General features: G+C 50.5%; 1 protein-coding gene and 2 non-coding genes across 3 annotated transcripts; all 3 read right to left on the reverse strand.

The window, feature by feature from the left end:
- Window positions 1-1,532: 1,532 nt before the first annotated feature.
- Window positions 1,533-7,941, reverse strand: LOC141105529 (condensin complex subunit 1-like). The gene is made up of 5 exons (XM_073595416.1): window positions 7,728-7,941; window positions 6,454-6,512; window positions 5,274-5,455; window positions 4,811-4,950; window positions 1,533-2,099 (listed from the first exon to the last, which is right to left on the reverse strand). The coding sequence occupies exons 2-5, from the start codon at window positions 6,485-6,487 to the stop codon at window positions 1,946-1,948; spliced, it is 510 nt and encodes a 169-aa protein (XP_073451517.1). The 5' UTR covers window positions 6,488-6,512; window positions 7,728-7,941; the 3' UTR covers window positions 1,533-1,945.
- On the reverse strand, window positions 2,194-2,499 carry LOC141107009 (small nucleolar RNA U85). Its single transcript, XR_012235774.1, has one exon. It is a non-coding gene; the product is annotated as a small nucleolar RNA U85 (small nucleolar RNA).
- On the reverse strand, window positions 5,991-6,302 carry LOC141107008 (small nucleolar RNA U85). Its single transcript, XR_012235773.1, has one exon. It is a non-coding gene; the product is annotated as a small nucleolar RNA U85 (small nucleolar RNA).
- Window positions 7,942-18,073: the final 10,132 nt, after the last annotated feature.

Raw genomic sequence — 18,073 nt, forward strand, 5'->3', positions numbered from 1 at the left:
CGAGTCCTCTGATCCCATTCAGAACATCGTGTGCACCCAGCTGTCTGGTGATGGACTTGTGGAATGCATAGGGGCAGGTGAACTGGGAGCACTGACCCAATACCCCCCCCCCACATTACTGCTCATAGAACAAAACCAAACACCTGCAATACACCGGCTACACAAATTGGTCACGTATCTGGAACAACCAAAACTACCCAGAACTAAACAAAAATTGCAAAACTTGTCTAATTGGTCAAGGAGCGGAGTGAACTATATTCCACAACTTTATTTCGGGGGAATACTCCGAGACTTCCAATCAATTTGTGCAGAACTTAACTTACCAAACACCTCATTCTTCTAATACCTACAACTTAGGCACACTATAAATGGCACAGGCTACGACTTCCACTTGGGAACTGTCCAGGCCCACGGTGCTTACACAACTAATGTCATTATCCCGGAAGGGACAAATTTCCTCTATATATAGTTCTCTTCTCTGTCATATATCTAAAGCGATGACTTTGAACTGTAGAACTGGATAGGGAGATGACATAGTCTAGTATAGTCTGAAATACACCCTATGTACTTAAAGCGTCACTTTTCTCCTCTCAAAAACATACCCAATTATTCACTGCACACCAGAGAAGTTACATAAATGGCACAAAAGAGGTGAGCCACTATGTCCCCGCTTCCTTGTTGACAGTGGTACACTTGTCCATATGCTATGGAAATGCCCAAAACTGCAAAGGTATTGGGCCAGCAGTGATAAACACTATCAATAGCATATGGAATCTCGAGCTTACAACTGATCCTAAACTCTGTCCATTGGGCTGGCTAGATGAAGAACACTACACACCTCCATTCTTAAGAGTACTATTCCTAGCTAGCAAACGGCCATCTACGACACACACACACACACACACACACACACACACACACACAGGTAGTCCGAGAAAATCTGAGAATATATGGGATCCCTGGCTGGACACACCTGGACTAGCTCCACAATAGAATCCTAGGGGGGCAGAACACCAGCAATTATACCACCTTAGTACTAAGAGGAATTTGCTAGGGATGAAAGAAGGGGAGACAATACAGCTTCATTTACACAGTTAATCCAGAAGGGAGCTATTAAGAAACTATCAGGTCCGGCAGAAGTTAAAATGGTTATGTTTGTTTTACCCAACGGTTAATGTTTATAAAAGCTGTACATCACTCCCCGCTGGTTAGGAGTTAGTGGTACCCCGTGCTGCTCGGTGGCCCTGGTAGGACCGGGAGCAGAAGGGGAAAGAACGTTACAAGGAGGACACACAACGAGACCAAAGAATTACAACCACAGTTGCCTTATTATACAATCTTTATTTCTGAAAATGTTGTTACAGTTATTAATGTACAAGCAAAGAACATAATAGACCGCATGGTCATCTAACATTGGTTCTTATGTGTCCTCACAATTATGGGGTCTGTTTTGTGTACGTAAAATGAAAAAAAAAAAAAAAAGTTTTCAAAAATTATCTGAAAAAATAATAAAAAAAAAAAAAAGTAAAAAAATAAAGTGACAAACCCCCCCCCCCCCCTAAAAAAACAAAGTTATACTTACCTGCACTGTGTAATGGTTTTGCACAGAGCGGCCCAGATTCATTTTTGGGTGCCCCGCTGGAGCTCCTGGCACCTCTTTAGCCAGTGCCCACCAATAGCCAGTCGCTTGCTCTGGGGACACTGGGGCACGCCCTCTCCTGAGCCATGCTCTGTGTCCATAAGAGAAAGAGCCGTGCCTCGGCCCACCCACTGCTCTACCAATTGGCTCACTGGCTGCGATTGACAGTAGCAGGAGCCAATGGCTCCCACTACTAGCTCAGCCAATGAGAAATAAGAGACCTGAAAGAAGCTCAGCTCTTGTGCCCATCAGTGGATTGAGAGGGAGCTCAGGTCCCCATCAGGGTTTACTCTTTTTACTTCCTCTTTAAGCATCACATTTCCTGTACTTACTCAGCGTATCATTGGAGCGTTTTACAGCCACTCCCAGGAGGTGCGATAATGCCTCCCACAGCGGCTTGTTCTTCAGAGCTCCTATACTCGGATTTTCCATCATCTTGTAGCAGCAGCCGGTTACCATGCTGAGGAGAAAAAAAAAACAAAAAAAACCCAAACAGGTCAGATAGATGAAAGGCAAATCATTTCACTCAGATTTCTAGCGGATGTCATACATTTTGCCATCAGATTACCAAAGATATATGTGCTCACATCTCCCCCTTCACCCATTGGTGGGTGATGACTTCTGCCCTGCCCCCTTATTGGTCCCCGCACTTCCTGTAGGTCCCCTCAGTCTCTGCACACTCTGACTTCGGAGGGCAGGATTGGATGAGACAGACCCGATTACGATGCTGTAGGTCTGGCCTTACAGCGGCAGCGAGTTACTTCTCCACAGCCACCAAGATTACAGACCGGGGGCCACGGGCAGAGACCACACCCAGAGGAAGGAGGAGTCACATTTGCCTTTTTGTGTCATCATGCAGCAGAATAGGTTAAAAGCAGATCACGTTAAAATGGTTAACCCATAGCCCACCATACACCGCTAACAGAGGCGACATATTGGGTGAAGCAGTGCCAGCGCTCTGACTGGGCACCCAATGCAAGATCTGCATACAGCACACATGCCCACTTTTAAGTGTCCGCTGGAGAGCCGAGGGTCGCTCATTACAAACAAAACATGGCAGGCATTTGCACCCTACACAACGGTCACTGTGCTAAATGGTCAGCGAACCCAAATGATCAAATCTTTCTTCTTACCAGCAATTGGAGGGACATCTCTCTGCCATAATAGAGGGAAAGCCGGCCATAGACGGTGTGAGTTGGTTCAGCTGGCCGAGACTCAAACTGAGTATTTGATTTGCTCCGTATACAGCCGGCCAAAGTTCAACTTTTGCACCTATGATACAACCATATTTAGGGTGTAACCTGCAGCATGGTGCAAATGCCCCGCACCCTCCCCTGACAGCAGCTGTGGCATTTAAAATCGACATGCCTGTGCTGGGCTCTGACTGCAGTCACGTCACTCGTTTACAGGGGGATCTGTGAAAGAATGAACTACAAGTCCAGTCTGCTGCTGCGACAGACGGTCTTATAGATCTCAATGGACTGTGAATGTGGTAATCAGAGCACCCAGTCCATTGAATCTTCCTCCGGCTCTGCGGCTGACAGCGTGTACAGAAGTATCGGAAGAGTGTTGGATGAAGATTTTGCAGCAGCCCAACATTAAACACACCATCCACTGATTGGAAGTGTAATGCTTTGCAGGCTACAATTAAAAAAAAAAAAAAAAAAAAAAAAAAATTTGCACTTTTTTTACAAAAACATGTGCATTATACTTTTGTTTTCCCTCTAAGGCAGTGGTTCTCAACCTCCCTAGTGCTGTTGTCCCTCGATAAAATTTCCCAAGTTGTGGTGACCCCTAACAGTAAAATTATTTTCGTAGCGTGGGGTGTCAGCACATAAGGCAAGACAAGTCATTTGAGCCCCTAATGGACATTTAGCGCTCCTCGAGTCCCTTCCACTTGTACGGCATTAGAACCCCTTATGGTACATTTTAGGATGTAACACTCCTCTTTGTTCACCTGTCTTTCCCTTTTATCTCTCTATCCTAAATTTCTTTTTTTTTTCCCCCCCCATCCCTCTCTAGCTGTCTTTCTTGTTCTCCTATTCTCTCTCTCCTTTTTTGTTCCTTCCCCTCTTTTCCTCTCCCTTCCATGTACTCTCTATTTTTATTCCTTCTCTTACTCCTTGGTGGGGGGTAATGGGATGAGTGGCAGTGCTGGCGGGGAGTTGGGACCAGTGTCAGTGCTCTGATCAGTCTATTTAGGTGCTCTTGATGAAGGTCATCTGTTGATCTGAGAACTGTATTGGGGAACTTTTGCCATCTCTAATCCCAGGTAGTGTTACTCACTGTGTCCCTGACTTTGTGGTGTCTCGTAGCAGTGACACCTTTGCCAAAATCAAGAGATAGGGTCTCCTCCAGCCCCTCCCACTTCACATTCCTCACCAATCAGCTGACCTCTAGTCTCTGCCCACCCAGCCATGCCGTGAACTGAATGGGCGGTGCGAAGAGGCTGAGTGGGTGGTCGCGGGCTCCAGGAACAGCCCAGCTGGGCGGCCACGAAAAGGCAGGAAGAGCAGCGTGGGCTTCGAGAACAGCTCAGGATTCGGTGACCCCTGGCAAATTGTCATTCGACCCCCGAGGGGGTCCCGACCCCCCAGGTTGAGAACCACTGCTCTAAGGGGGAACCTAGCCTTTACATATTTTTTTTTTTTAATGACTTCTAAGTGCAAAGATGTAGATACCCCAGATCTCTTCCGTAACATGTGGTTAGTAACTGTGGGGTTGACTTACTAAAAACTGGAGTGCGCAGAATCTGGTGCAGCTGTGCATGGGGGCCAATCAGCTTGTTCAATCAAAGAGGAACAGTCAATAGCTACAAAAACTGTATCTGCTGACTTCTAACACACACCGCCGTGATGTAATCAACTTACCCCTTCACATGGACTTCTCTCCCCAGCACCAAAACTCAGTAGGCACCCCCCCCCCCCCCCACTGCAAAAAAATATGCCAAGGGGGCTGATGGAGGCCTCAAAGCACAACTTACCTTTTGGGTGGAGCTCCACTTTAGGCTTGGAAAAACAAAAAACAAAAAAAAAAAAAAAAAAAAACACCTGGAAGCCGATTGGCTGCAGTGAACAGCACCAGATTTTGCATTCTAGTTTTAGCAAATCAACCCCTGTGTTTAACTAGGATACATAAACCCCCCCATCCCACGAATAAAAAGGGACGGACCTGATAAACTCCTCCTCGATCAGCGACATGCTCCATAGTCTCCGGATGTCTAGTTGGAGAAGGTGTGTGATGGTCTGCAGGACATTTTCTCGCTCCGTTTCCCAAAGGAAGCCGTCAGCTTTGGACTTTGCCTTCCTTCCCTGAGAGAAGAGAAACATTAAAAGTAAGGCCGTCATTAGAGAAATACAAGGGATGCCCCTGGTGAGAAACTCCTGATTACCTCTGGGTCAGAAATTGTTTGCTGGTAAGGACTTTTCTCAGCTGTATTACCGGTTCATGATTGACTTGCTGGTACGCCGACTGTCTTCCCAATCATTAAAATGTACCAAAGCCAGTAGAGCCAACAAGACAGCCAGTCAACAAGCAGCTGCAGAAGGTCAGTAATGGTCGCCTCTGTTTCCACAACCGGTTTCCTTTAGAACACCCCCACACTGAACTGCCATAGACTGGGCAAGCCTCTTACCTTACCACTGGGCTCCACATTCCCCAACGCCGCTTTGTAAGTCTCCACCTCAAAGGCCTCAACCAAATGTACGAGGAGAAAGCAATTCATCTTCAGAGTATTGAGCTGAGTGTTCTTATCCGCCTGAGACAGCGACAGATCTTCCAGGACTGCAGGGAGCTCAGCGGCATGCTGGGAAGTGGCTGGAAGAAGATGGGATGGAAGATTTAGGCATGAACAAGGAACTCTAATCACATGTCTGGAATAAAAAGACCCGTTCACATGGTCTCTACCCCTCTTACCAGCCAATGTAGTCATTACAATCCGGCAAAAGGAGTTTGTGTCTGCCTAGATTAGTCTCCAAACTGTGGCCCTTTGCCTTTATCTGCAGGGCACCCTCCCTGCCCACCCAACCAGAGATGTATGGTTTATACTCCCACTGACACCAGGAAAATTTCTACTTCCAATGGCCAGTCTGGACCCTCTACAGTCTTGAGGACAGAGAACTGGCCCTTTGTTTAGGAAGTTTGGAGACCCCTGGTCTACATGACTCTACAATATATTAGGTTACAAGAAAGCTAGATTTCAGAACAGTCATGGACAGGTGACCTCAACATGATTATATGCTGCAAGTGTCTACATAGAAAGCATCTTGGTTCTTTAGTAAATAGAGAGGATTTCCCCAAGGTGGTCCTACACCCAAAGATTATAAAATGGAGAAGTTGTGGATTTCCAGCTTGCCATCAGATTACCAAAGACATGAGCTCACATCTCCCCCGTTATCTCTGTCAGCGAGTGATGAGCTCTGCCCTGCCCCCTGCTGGTCACCGGCACAGTCTGTAGGTCCCCCTCGGAATCTGCACACTCTGACTTCGGAGGGCAGGATTGGACGAGACAGACCCGCTATTAAGCTGCTGTAGGTCCGGCCTTACAGTGGCAGCGAGTTAGTTCTCCGCAACCACCAAGATTACAGACCGGGGGAGGGGCCACAGGCAGAGATCACACCCAGAGGAAGGAGGAGTCACATTCGCCTTGGACTCATCATGTGGCTGGAGAAATTATTTAAAGAGCTTTTGCAGATATTATCCTTGCCTACGAGGTTTATATTCTCTACACAATTACATAACAAGCTTGGTGGTAAAGGGAATCACGATAAGAGACATTTGATAACAGAACACCTCCAGTAAGAGGAGAGACCTACCTTTCACAAGGAGCTCCAGCAAATCTTCTTTCATAGAGGCATCAATGGTGCGAAAATGGCTGGAAGAAAATAGGAAGTCAGAATAGGATAAACCCCAAAGTATAAAATCCCCCCCCCCCCCAGCCATGTTCCCTGCCCCCCCCCCCCCCCCAGCCATGTTCCCTGCCCCCCCCCCAAGCCATGTTCCCTGCCCCCCCCCCCCCCCCCAGCCATGTTCCCTGCCCCCCCCCCCCAGCCATGTTCCCTGCCCCCCCCCCCCAGCCATGTTCCCTGCCCCCCCCCCCCCCCCAGCCATGTTCCCTGCCCCCCCCCCCCCCCCCCAGCCATGTTCCCTGCCCCCCCCCCCCCCCCCCAGCCATGTTCCCTGCCCCCCCCCCCCCCCCCAGCCATGTTCCCTGCCCCCCCCCCCCCCAGCCATGTTCCCTGCCCCCCCCCCCCCAGCCATGTTCCCTGCCCCCCCCCCCCCCAGCCTTACAGTAAACACTAGGGATGCACCAATGTCTTTTTTTTTAAAGTACCGATACTTTTCTTCAAAGTACTCGCCGACACTTTTATTTATGTCATGTGACAGCGGCACTAAATTGCAGCACCGATAGGTGGCACTGATGAGGCGTGGACTGTCCGTTTCTTTTTCACAATGCTTTTTTTTGGGGTGGGTGAGTGGATGGCATCAGTATTATTTTTACAATTTAACATCTATCAGCCCTGTTGGGGGGGGGGGGGGGTTTATTGATGAGAGATCTCCTCTTTGATGGAAAGGGACTGAGGACACAGATTCCCCAATCCCTTTCTCTGCGGCCTCAGCTGCACTGAAGATGAATGGAGAGGAGACAGAGGCCTCCATTCATAAACTGAAGCAGAGGAAATTAGTTACGATGCTCAGTTATGAATGGACAGTCAGTGATCATCATCGACTGCATTCAGAAAAGGAAGGAGCCGGTAAATTACATTACTGACTCCTTCCTCGCTCTACATCCTGACATATTCGGGGGGGGGGGGGGGAAGGACACCATAAGCCAGAGAAAAACCCAGGGAGGAGCACAAAGGACAGTCGGTGGTGGGGGAAGGGGGAGAAGAAATGGACACAGTGACCTCACTATGGACAAGCAGCAGGTTTCTATAGAAGGAAACTCTCGTTTCTAAGGTCCCATCCCCCTCATTCCAACCACGAGGGTAAAAACCCAGCACCCCCCCCCCAACTCAATGTTATCATTTACTCCGGGAGCCATCCAAGGAGTACACCAGAGGCCGCCCCCCCCCCGTACATCACTCACCGGGAACCCCTCTACCGTACACCGGGACCGGACAGCTGATCTTCTCACCGATCACTTCAAAATCTTCTCCTCCCGCCTAAATCCAGCCAATCACCAACCAGCGCAGGGCTCGGGTCTGACGCATTCAGAGCGCTGACCAATCCGAAACGACCAAACCGGGCCTGCTGACCAATCACCTCTAAGCTAAAAGAAAAAATCATCCAATTAAAGGAGCTTCCGAAGAAGATTGACGGCTCCGCCAACCAATCACGCTGCGGGGCGGGGAAAGGAGGACGGCGCTATTGGACGGCTGAGGTGGGCGGAGAGGATGGGAGGAGCCTGAGCCGTGCTGGTGATTTTACCTCATGAGAGGAGAGGAATCCCGCCCAATCCTTGTGTATGTATGGAGGAGGAAATGTTCACCCCACAGGGGGAGGAGCCCTAATATCAGGAAGGTGGGGCCTCATTTATATGAGGGGGAGGGGCCCTAATATCAGGAGGGTGGGGCCTCATTTACATGAGGGGGAGGGGCCCTAATATCAGGAAGGTGGGGCCTCATTTACATGAAGGGGAGGAGCCTTAATATCAGGAAGGTGGGGCCTCATTTACATGAGGGGGAGGAGCCCTAATATCAGAAAGGTGGGCCCTCATTTACATGAGGAGGAGGGGCCCTAATATCAGGAAGGTGGGGCCTCATTTACATGAGAGGGAGGAGCACGAAATATCAGGAAGGTGGGGCCTCATTTATATGAGGGGGAGGAGCCCTAATATCAGGAGGGTGGGGCCTCATTTATATGAGGGGGAGGAGCCCTAATATCAGGAGGGTGGGGCCTCATTTATATGAGGGAGGGGCCTAATATCAGGGAGGTGGGGCCTCATTTATATGAGGGAGGGGCCTAATATCAGGGAGGTGGGGTCTCATTTACATGAAGGGGAGGGGCCCTAATATCAGGAAGGTGGGGTCTCATTTACATGAGGGGGAGGAACACGTAATATCAGGAAGGTGGGGTCTCATTTACATGAGGGGGAGGAGCCCTAATATCAGGAGGGTGGGGCCTCATTTATATGAGGGGGAGGAGCCCTAATATCAGGAGGGTGGGGCCTCATTTATATGAGGGAGGGGCCTAATATCAGGGAGGTGGGGCCTCATTTATATGAGGGAGGGGCCTAATATCAGGGAGGTGGGGTCTCATTTACATGAAGGGGAGGGGCCCTAATATCAGGAAGGTGGGGTCTCATTTACATGAGGGGGAGGAACACGTAATATCAGGAAGGTGGGGTCTCATTTACATGAGGGGGAGGGGCCCTAATATCAGGAAGGTGGGGTCTCATTTACATGAGGGGGAGGAACACGTAATATCAGGAAGGTGGGGTCTCATTTACATGAGGGGGAGGAGCCCTAATATCAGGAAGGTGGGGTCTCATTTACATGAGGGGGAGGAACACGTAATATCAGGAAGGTGGGGTCTCATTTACATGAGGGGGAGGGGCCCTAATATCAGGAAGGTGGGGTCTCATTTACATGAGGGGGAGGGGCATGTAATATCAGGAAGGTGGGGTCTCATTTACATGAAGGGGAGGGGCACGTAATATCAGGAAGGTGGGGCCTCATTTACATGAGGGGGAGGGGCACGTAATATCAGGAAGGTGGGGTCTCATTTACATGAGGGGGAGGGGCCCGTAATATCAGGAAGGTGGGGCCTCATTTATATGAGGGGGAGGGGCCCTAATATCAGGAGGGTGGGGTCTCATTTATATGAGGGAGGGGCCCTAATATCAGGAGGGTGGGGCCTCATTTATATAAGGGAGGGGCCCTAATATCAGGAGGGTGGGGCCTCATTTATATAAGGGAGGGGCCCTAATATCAGGAAGGTGGGGCCTCATTTATATGAGGGAGGAGCCCTAATATCAGGAAGGTGGGCCTCATTTACATGAGAGGGAGGAGCCCTAATATCAGGAAGGTGGGGCCTCATTTACATGAGAGGGAGGAGCCCTAATATCAGGAAGGTGGGGTCTCATTTAACATGAAGGGGAGGGGCTCGTAATATCAGGAAGGTGGGGTCTCATTTACATGAAGGGGAGGAGCCTTAATATCAGGAAGGTGGGGCCTCATTTACATGAGGGGGAGGAGCCCTAATATCAGAAAGGTGGGCCCTCATTTACATGAGGAGGAGGGGCCCTAATATCAGGAAGGTGGGGCCTCATTTACATGAGAGGGAGGAGCACGAAATATCAGGAAGGTGGGGCCTCATTTATATGAGGGGGAGGAGCCCTAATATCAGGAGGGTGGGGCCTCATTTATATGAGGGAGGGGCCTAATATCAGGGAGGTGGGGCCTCATTTATATGAGGGAGGGGCCTAATATCAGGGAGGTGGGGTCTCATTTACATGAGGGGGAGGAGCCCTAATATCAGGAAGGTGGGGTCTCATTTACATGAGGGGGAGGAGCACGTAATATCAGGAAGGTGGGGTCTCATTTACATGAGGGGGAGGGGCCCTAATATCAGGAAGGTGGGGTCTCATTTACATGAGGGGGAGGAGCATGTAATATCAGGAAGGTGGGGCCTCATTTACATGAGGGGGAGGGGCACGTAATATCAGGAAGGTGGGGTCTCATTTACATGAGGGGGAGGGGCACGTAATATCAGGAAGGTGGGGTCTCATTTACATGAGGGGGAGGGGCCCTAATATCAGGAAGGTGGGGTCTCATTTACATGAGGGGGAGGGGCCCTAATATCAGGAAGGTGGGGTCTCATTTACATGAGGGGGAGGGGCACGTAATATCAGGAAGGTGGGGCCTCATTTACATGAGGGGGAGGGGCACGTAATATCAGGAAGGTGGGGCCTCATTTACACGAGGGGGAGGGGCACGTAATATCAGGAAGGTGGGGTCTCATTTACATGAGGGGGAGGGGCACGTAATATCAGGAAGGTGGGGTCTCATTTACATGAGGGGGAGGGGCCCTAATATCAGGAAGGTGGGGTCTCATTTACATGAGGGGGAGGGGCATGTAATATCAGGAAGGTGGGGCCTCATTTACATGAGGGGGAGGAGCCTTAATATCAAGAAGGTGGGGTCTCAATTACATGAGGGGGAGGAGCCCTAATATCAGGAAGGTGGGGTTTCATTTACATGAGGGGGGGGGCACATAATATCAGGGAGGTGGGGTCTCATTTACATGAGGGAGGGGCACGTAATATCAGGAAGGTGGGGTCTCATTTACATAAGGGGGAGGAGCCATAATATCAGGAAGGTGGGGTCTCATTTACATGAGGGGGAGGGGCACGTAATATCAGGAAGGTGGGGCCTCATTTACATGAAGGGGAGGGGCATGTAATATCAGGAAGGTGGGGTCTCATTTACATGAGGGGGAGGGGCACGTAATATCAGGAAGGTGGGGCCTCATTTACATGAGGGGGAGGGGCACGTAATATCAGGAAGGTGGGGTCTCATTTACATGAGGGGGAGGGGCACGTAATATCAGGAAGGTGGGGTCTCATTTACATGAGGGGGAGGGGCCCTAATATCAGGAAGGTGGGGTCTCATTTACATGAGGGGGAGGGGCACGTAATATCAGGAAGGTGGGGTCTCATTTACATGAGGGGGAGGGGCACGTAATATCAGGAAGGTGGGGTCTCATTTACATGAGGGGGAGGGGCACGTAATATCAGGAAGGTGGGGTCTCATTTACATGAGGGGGAGGGGCACGTAATATCAGGAAGGTGGGGTCTCATTTACATGAGGGGGAGGGGCACGTAATATCAGGAAGGTGGGGTCTCATTTACATGAGGGGAGGAGCCCTAATATCAGGAAGGTGGGGTCTCATTTACATGAGGGGAGGAGCTCTAATATCAGGAAGGTGGGGCCTCATTTACATGAGGGGGAGGAGCCTTAATATCAAGAAGGTGGGGCCTCATTTACATGAGGGGGAGGAGCCTTAATATCAAGAAGGTGGGGTCTCAATTACATGAGGGGGAGGAGCCCTAATATCAGGAAGGTGGGGTTTCATTTACATGAGGGGGAGGGGCACATAATATCAGGAAGGTGGGGTCTCATTTACATGAGGGAAGGAGCCCTAATATCAGGAAGGTGGAGTCTCATTTACATGAGGGGGCACGTAATATCAGGAAGGTGGGGTCTCATTTACATGAGGGGAGGAGCTCTAATATCAGGAAGGTGGGGTCTCATTTACATGAGGGGGAGGAGCCTTAATATCAAGAAGGTGGGGTCTCATTTACATGAGGGGGAGACAAAAGTTATTAGTCGGCTTGTTAACTGCAAAATGTGCCACGTCCAATAATTAAATCATCGAGCAAGAAGAAAGTTCCCCTACTGGTGGACTTTAAAGGCACGTATAAGAGAAGATTTGTAGTATATCAGGAACGTGGGGCCTCATTTACATGAGGGGGAGGAGCCTTAATATCAAGAAGGTGGGGTCTCAATTACATGAGGGGGAGGAGCCCTAATATCAGGAAGGTGGGGTTTCATTTACATGAGGGGGGGGCACATAATATCAGGGAGGTGGGGTCTCATTTACATGAGGGAGGGGCACGTAATATCAGGAAGGTGGGGTCTCATTTACATAAGGGGGAGGAGCCATAATATCAGGAAGGTGGGGTCTCATTTACATGAGGGGGAGGGGCACGTAATATCAGGAAGGTGGGGCCTCATTTACATGAAGGGGAGGGGCATGTAATATCAGGAAGGTGGGGTCTCATTTACATGAGGGGGAGGAGCCGTAATATCAGGAAGGTGGGGTCTCATTTACATGAGGGGGAGGAGCCGTAATATCAGGAAGGTGGGGTCTCATTTACATGAAGGGGAGGGGCCCTAATATCAGGAAGGTGGGGTCTCATTTACATGAAGGGGAGGGGCCCTAATATCAGGAAGGTGGGGCCTCATTTACATGAGGGGGAGGGGCAGGTAATATCAGGAAGGTGGGGCCTCATTTACATGAGGGGGAGGGGCAGGTAATATCAGGAAGGTGGGGTCTCATTTACATGAGGGGGAGGAGCCGTAATATCAGGAAGGTGGGGTCTCATTTACATGAAGGGGAGAGGCCCTAATATCAGGAAGGTGGGGTTTCATTTACATGAGGGGGAGGAGCTGTAATATCAGGAAGGTGGGGTCTCATTTACATGAGGGGGGAGGGGCACGTAATATCAGGAAGATGGGGTCTCATTTACATGAGGGGGAGGGGCACATAATATCAGGAAGGTGGGGTCTCATTTACATGAGGGAGGGGCACATAATATCAGGAAGGTGGGGTCTCATTTACATGAGGGGGAGGAGCCGTAATATCAGGAAGGTGGGGTCTCATTTACATGAGGGGGAGGAGCCGTAATATCAGGAAGGTGGGGTCTCATTTACATGAGGGGGAGGAGCCGTAATATCAGGAAGGTGGGGTCTCATTTACATGAGGGGAGGGGCACGTAATATCAGGAAGGTGGGGTCTCATTTACATGAGGGAGGGGGCACGTAATATCAGGAAGGTGGGGCCTCATTTACATGAGGGGGAGGGGCAGGTAATATCAGGAAGGTGGGGTCTCATTTACATGAGGGGGAGGAGCCGTAATATCAGGAAGGTGGGGTCTCATTTACATGATGGGGAGGAGCACGTAATATCAGGAAGGTGGGGTCTCATTTACATGAGGGGGAGGGGCACATAATATCAGGAAGGTGGGGTCTCATTTACATGATGGGGAGGAGCACGTAATATCAGGAAGGTGGGGTCTCATTTACATGAGGGGGAGGAGCCCTAATATCAGGAAGGTGGGGTCTCATTTACATGAGGGGGAGGGGCACGTAATATCAGGAAGATGGGGCCTCATTTACATGAGGGGGAGGGGCACGTAATATCAGGAAGGTGGGGTCTCATTTACATGAAGGGGAGGGGCCCTAATATCAGGAAGGTGGGGCCTCATTTACATGAGGGGGAGGGGCATGTAATATCAGGAAGGTGGGGTCTCATTTACATGAAGGGGAGGGGCCCTAATATCAGGAAGGTGGGGTTTCATTTACATGAGGGGGAGGAGCTGTAATATCAGGAAGGTGGGGTCTCATTTACATGAAGGGGAGGGGCCCTAATATCAGGAAGGTGGGGTTTCATTTACATGAGGGGGAGGAGCTGTAATATCAGGAAGGTGGGGTCTCATTTACATGAAGGGGAGGGGCCCTAATATCAGGAAGGTGGGGTTTCATTTACATGAGGGGGAGGAGCTGTAATATCAGGAAGGTGGGGTTTCATTTACATGAAGGGGATGGGCCCTAATATCAGGAAGGTGGGGTTTCATTTACATGAAGGGGAGGGGCACGTAATATTAGGAAGGTGGGGTCTCATTTACATGAAGGGGGGTGGGGTAAATATAGGCAGTTGAGCTGCAGGTTTACCATCCCCCCGATCCCATCAGAAACAATCAGTCGGCTGGACAGGACAAAGAATGATATGTGGATGAAGAATTCCGATATCTCCACTCAAAGTCCCGGACATCAGATGACAGTCTTGGGTGGGAAGTGGTCACATTTTTTTTATTTTTTTTTTTGTTTATTTTATTTTATTTTTACACTTTCCCTTTATTTTTTTATGTTTTGATGACTTTTCTTCCTATTATAAGGAATGTAAACATCCCAGGAATAGGAATAGGACATGACAGCTCCATCTCAGCCTCTCCAGCTAAAATATAAACCTTCGGTGATTCCATTTTCCGGTGCTGGAAGTGACGTCATGGCGTCGCTTCCAACCTCCCAGGATCATAGAGATGGTCAGGGACTATTAGGTCCATGGATAGCTCTATGGTAAACCAGCGCACACAAGAGCCCGGAGAAGCACCAGAGGGCGGTGGGACGTCCCTCTCCCTGCCTGTAAAAGCAATCAAGCGGCTAATCAGACACTATGACGGCTTTTCCATTGGAGGGAATCACCAGCAGAAAACAAAGTTATGTGGATGATGCCGGCAGCTGCACCCGTCACCCCGATATCTCCACTGAGAGTCCAGGGCGTCATATGACAGCCACCCGGGGAAGTGATTAATAATAATATTATGTATTTCATTTTTCTTTTATCATGATTAATTTATATTTCTTTTTCTTTGCGGGAGCCAATCAGAGGAGTTGTGTGCCAATATGATGATAGAGAACATGCGGATAGGAGGAGAGAACAGAGTGATGCTGGCTATGAAATGTTCCCAGATACCTGCAGCAGGATTCCTGTTATCAGCACACAACAGGTCAGTAGAGTGTGTAGTAGTCAGTGTCGGGGGGGGGGGGGGGTATGGGTGTAATATTCCTACTGGGGGGGGTATGGGTGTAATATTCCTGCTGGGGGGGGGGGGATATGGGTGTAATATTCCTGCTGGGGGGGGGGGGGATATGGGTTTAATATTCCTGCTGGGGGGATATGGGTGTAATATTCCTGCTGGGGGGAGTATGGGTGTAATATTCCTGCTGGGGGGGTATGGGTGTAATATTCCTGCTGGGGGGGGGGGGTATGGGTGTAATATTCCTGCTGGGGGGGTATGGGTGTAATATTCCTGCTGGGGGGAGTATGGGTGTAATATTCCTGCTGGGGGGGGATGGGTGTAATATTCCTGCTGGGGGGAGTATGGGTGTAATATTCCTGCTGGGGGGGGTATGGGTGTAATATTCCTGCTGGGGGGGGGGGATATGGGTGTAATATTCCTGATGGGGGGAGTATGGGTGTAATATTCCTGCTGGGGGAGTATGGGTGTAATATTCCTGCTGGGGGGGGGGGGGGGGGGGTATGGGTGTAATATTCCTGATGGGGGGAGTATGGGTGTAACATTCTTGCTGGGGGAGTATGGGGGTAATATTCCTGCTGGGGGGGGGGGGGAGTATGGGTGTAATATTCCTGATGGGGGGAGTATGGGTGCAATATTCCTGCTGGGGGGAGTATGGGTGTAATATTCCTGCTGGGGGGGGTATGGGTGTAATATTCCTGATGGGGGGAGTATGGGTGTAATATTCCTGCTGGGGGGGGTATGGGTGTAATATTCCTGATGGGGGGAGTATGGGTGTAATATTCCTGCTGGGGGGGGGGATGGGTGTAATATTCCTGCTGGGGGAGTATGGGTGTAATATTCCTGCTGGGGGGGGAGTATGGGTGTAATATTCCCTCTGGGGGGAGTATGGGTGTAATATTCCTGCTGGGGGGGTGTAATATTCCTGCTGGGGGGAGTATGGGTGTAATATTCCTGCTGGGGGGGGGGGGTATGGGTGTATTATTCCTGTTTGGGGGGGGGAGGGTATGGGTGTAATATTCCTGCTGGGGGGGGTATGGGTGTAATATTCCTGCTGGGGGAGTATGGGTGTAATATTCCTGCTGGGGGTAGTATGGGTGTAATATTCCTGCTGGGGGGGGAGTATGGGTGTAATATTCCTGCTGGGAGGGGTATGGGTGTAATATTCCTGCTGGGGGGGGGATATGGGTGTAATATTCTTGCTGGGGGCAGTATGGGTGTAATATTCCTTCTGGGGGGAGTATGGGTGTAATATTCCTGCTGGGGGGGGGTATGGGTGTAATATTTCTGCTGGGGGGGGATATGGGTGTAATATTCCTGCTGGGGGGAGTATGGGTGTAATATTCCTGCTGGGGGGGGTATGGGTGTAATATTCCTGCTGGGGGGAATATGGGTGTAATATTCCTGCTGGGGGGGGTATGGGTGTAATATTCCTGCTGGAGGGGAGTATGGGTGTAATATTCCTGCTGGGGGGGTGGGGTATGGGTGTAATATTCCTGCTGGGGGGGTGGGGTATGGGTGTAATATTCCTGCTGGGGGGGGGAGTATGGGTGTAATATTCCTGCTGGGGGGGGGGGTATGGGTGTAATATTCCTGCTGGGGGGGGGGTATGGGTGTAATATTCCTGCTGGGGGGAGTATGGGTGTAATATTCCTGCTGGAGGGGAGTATGGGTGTAATATTCCTGCTGGGGGGGGGGTGTAATATTCCTGCTGGGGGGGGGAGTATGGGTGTAATATTCCTGCTAGGGGGGAGTATGGGTGTAATATTCCTGCTGGAGGGGAGTATGGGTGTAATATTCCTGCTGGGGGGGGGGGGTATGGGTGTAATATTCCTGCTGGGGGGGTATGGGTGTAATATTCCTGCTGGGGGGGGGGGGTATGGGTGTAATATTCCTGCTGAGGGGGGGGATATGGGTGTAATATTCCTGCTGGGGGGGTATGGGTGTAATATTCCTGCTGGGAGGAGTATGGGTGTAATATTCCTGCTGGGGGGGGGGGGTATGGGTGTAATATTCCTGCTGGGGGGAGTATGGGTGTAATATTCCTGCTGGGGGGAGTATGGGTGTAATATTCCTGCTGGGGGGAGTATGGGTGTAATATTCCTGCTGGGGGGGGGGGATGGGTGTAATATTCCTGCTGGGGGGAGTATGGGTGTAATATTCCTGCTGGGGGGGTATGGGTGTAATATTCCTGCTGGGGGGAGTATGGGTGTAATATTCCTGCTGGGGGGGGATGGGTGTAATATTCCTGCTGGGGGGTATGGGTGTAATATTCCTGCTGGGGGGAGTATGGGTGTAATATTCCTGCTGGGGGGGGTATGGGTGTAATATTCCTGCTGGGGGGGGAGTATGGGTGTAATATTCCTGCTAGGGGGGGATGGGTGTAATATTCCTGCTGGGGGGTATGGGTGTAATATTCCTGCTGGGGGGAGTATGGGTGTAATATTCCTGCTGGGGGGGGGTATGGGTGTAATATTCCTGCTGGGGGGGTATGGGTGTAATATTCCTGCTGGGGGGAGTATGGGTGTAATATTCCTGCTGGGGGGGGGATATGGGTGTAATATTCCTGATGGGGGGAGTATGGGTGTAATATTCCTGCTGGGGGGGTATGGGTGTAATATTCCTGCTGGGGGAGTATGGGTGTAATATTCCTGCTGGGGGGGGGGTATGGGTGTAATATTCCTGCTGGGGGGGGTATGGGTGTAATATTCCTGCTGGGGGGGTATGGGTGTAATATTCCTGCTGGGGGAGTATGGGTGTAATATTCCTGCTGGGGGGGGGGTATGGGTGTAATATTCCTGATGGGGGGAGTATGGGTGTAACATTCTTGCTGGGGGAGTATGGGGGTAATATTCCTGCTGGGGGGGGGGGGTATGGGTGTAATATTCCTGATGGGGGGAGTATGGGTGCAATATTCCTGATGGGGGGAGTATGGGTGTAATATTCCTGCTGCGGGGGAGTATGGGTGTAATATTCCTGCTGGGGGGGGGGGTATGGGTGTAATATTCCTGCTGGGGGGGGGGGATGGGTGTAATATTCCTGCTGGGGGAGTATGGGTGTAATATTCCTGCTGGGGGGGGGAGTATGGGTGTAATATTCCCTCTGGGGGG

This window comes from Aquarana catesbeiana, linkage group LG08 (assembly GCF_042186555.1).
Source record: "Aquarana catesbeiana isolate 2022-GZ linkage group LG08, ASM4218655v1, whole genome shotgun sequence".
NCBI classification, from domain to species: domain Eukaryota; kingdom Metazoa; phylum Chordata; class Amphibia; order Anura; family Ranidae; genus Aquarana; species Aquarana catesbeiana.

Coding starts and splice junctions, on each gene's coding strand:
- LOC141105529 (XM_073595416.1), bottom strand. CDS start 6,487: ATGAAAGAAGATTTGCTGGAGCTCCTTGTGAAAG. Junction 5,456..6,453: donor GCTGGAGCTCCTTGTGAAAG/GTAGGTCTCTCC, acceptor ATCTTCTTCCAG/CCACTTCCCAGCATGCCGCT. Junction 2,100..4,810: donor ATCGAGGAGGAGTTTATCAG/GTCCGTCCCTTT, acceptor TTTTCTCCTCAG/CATGGTAACCGGCTGCTGCT.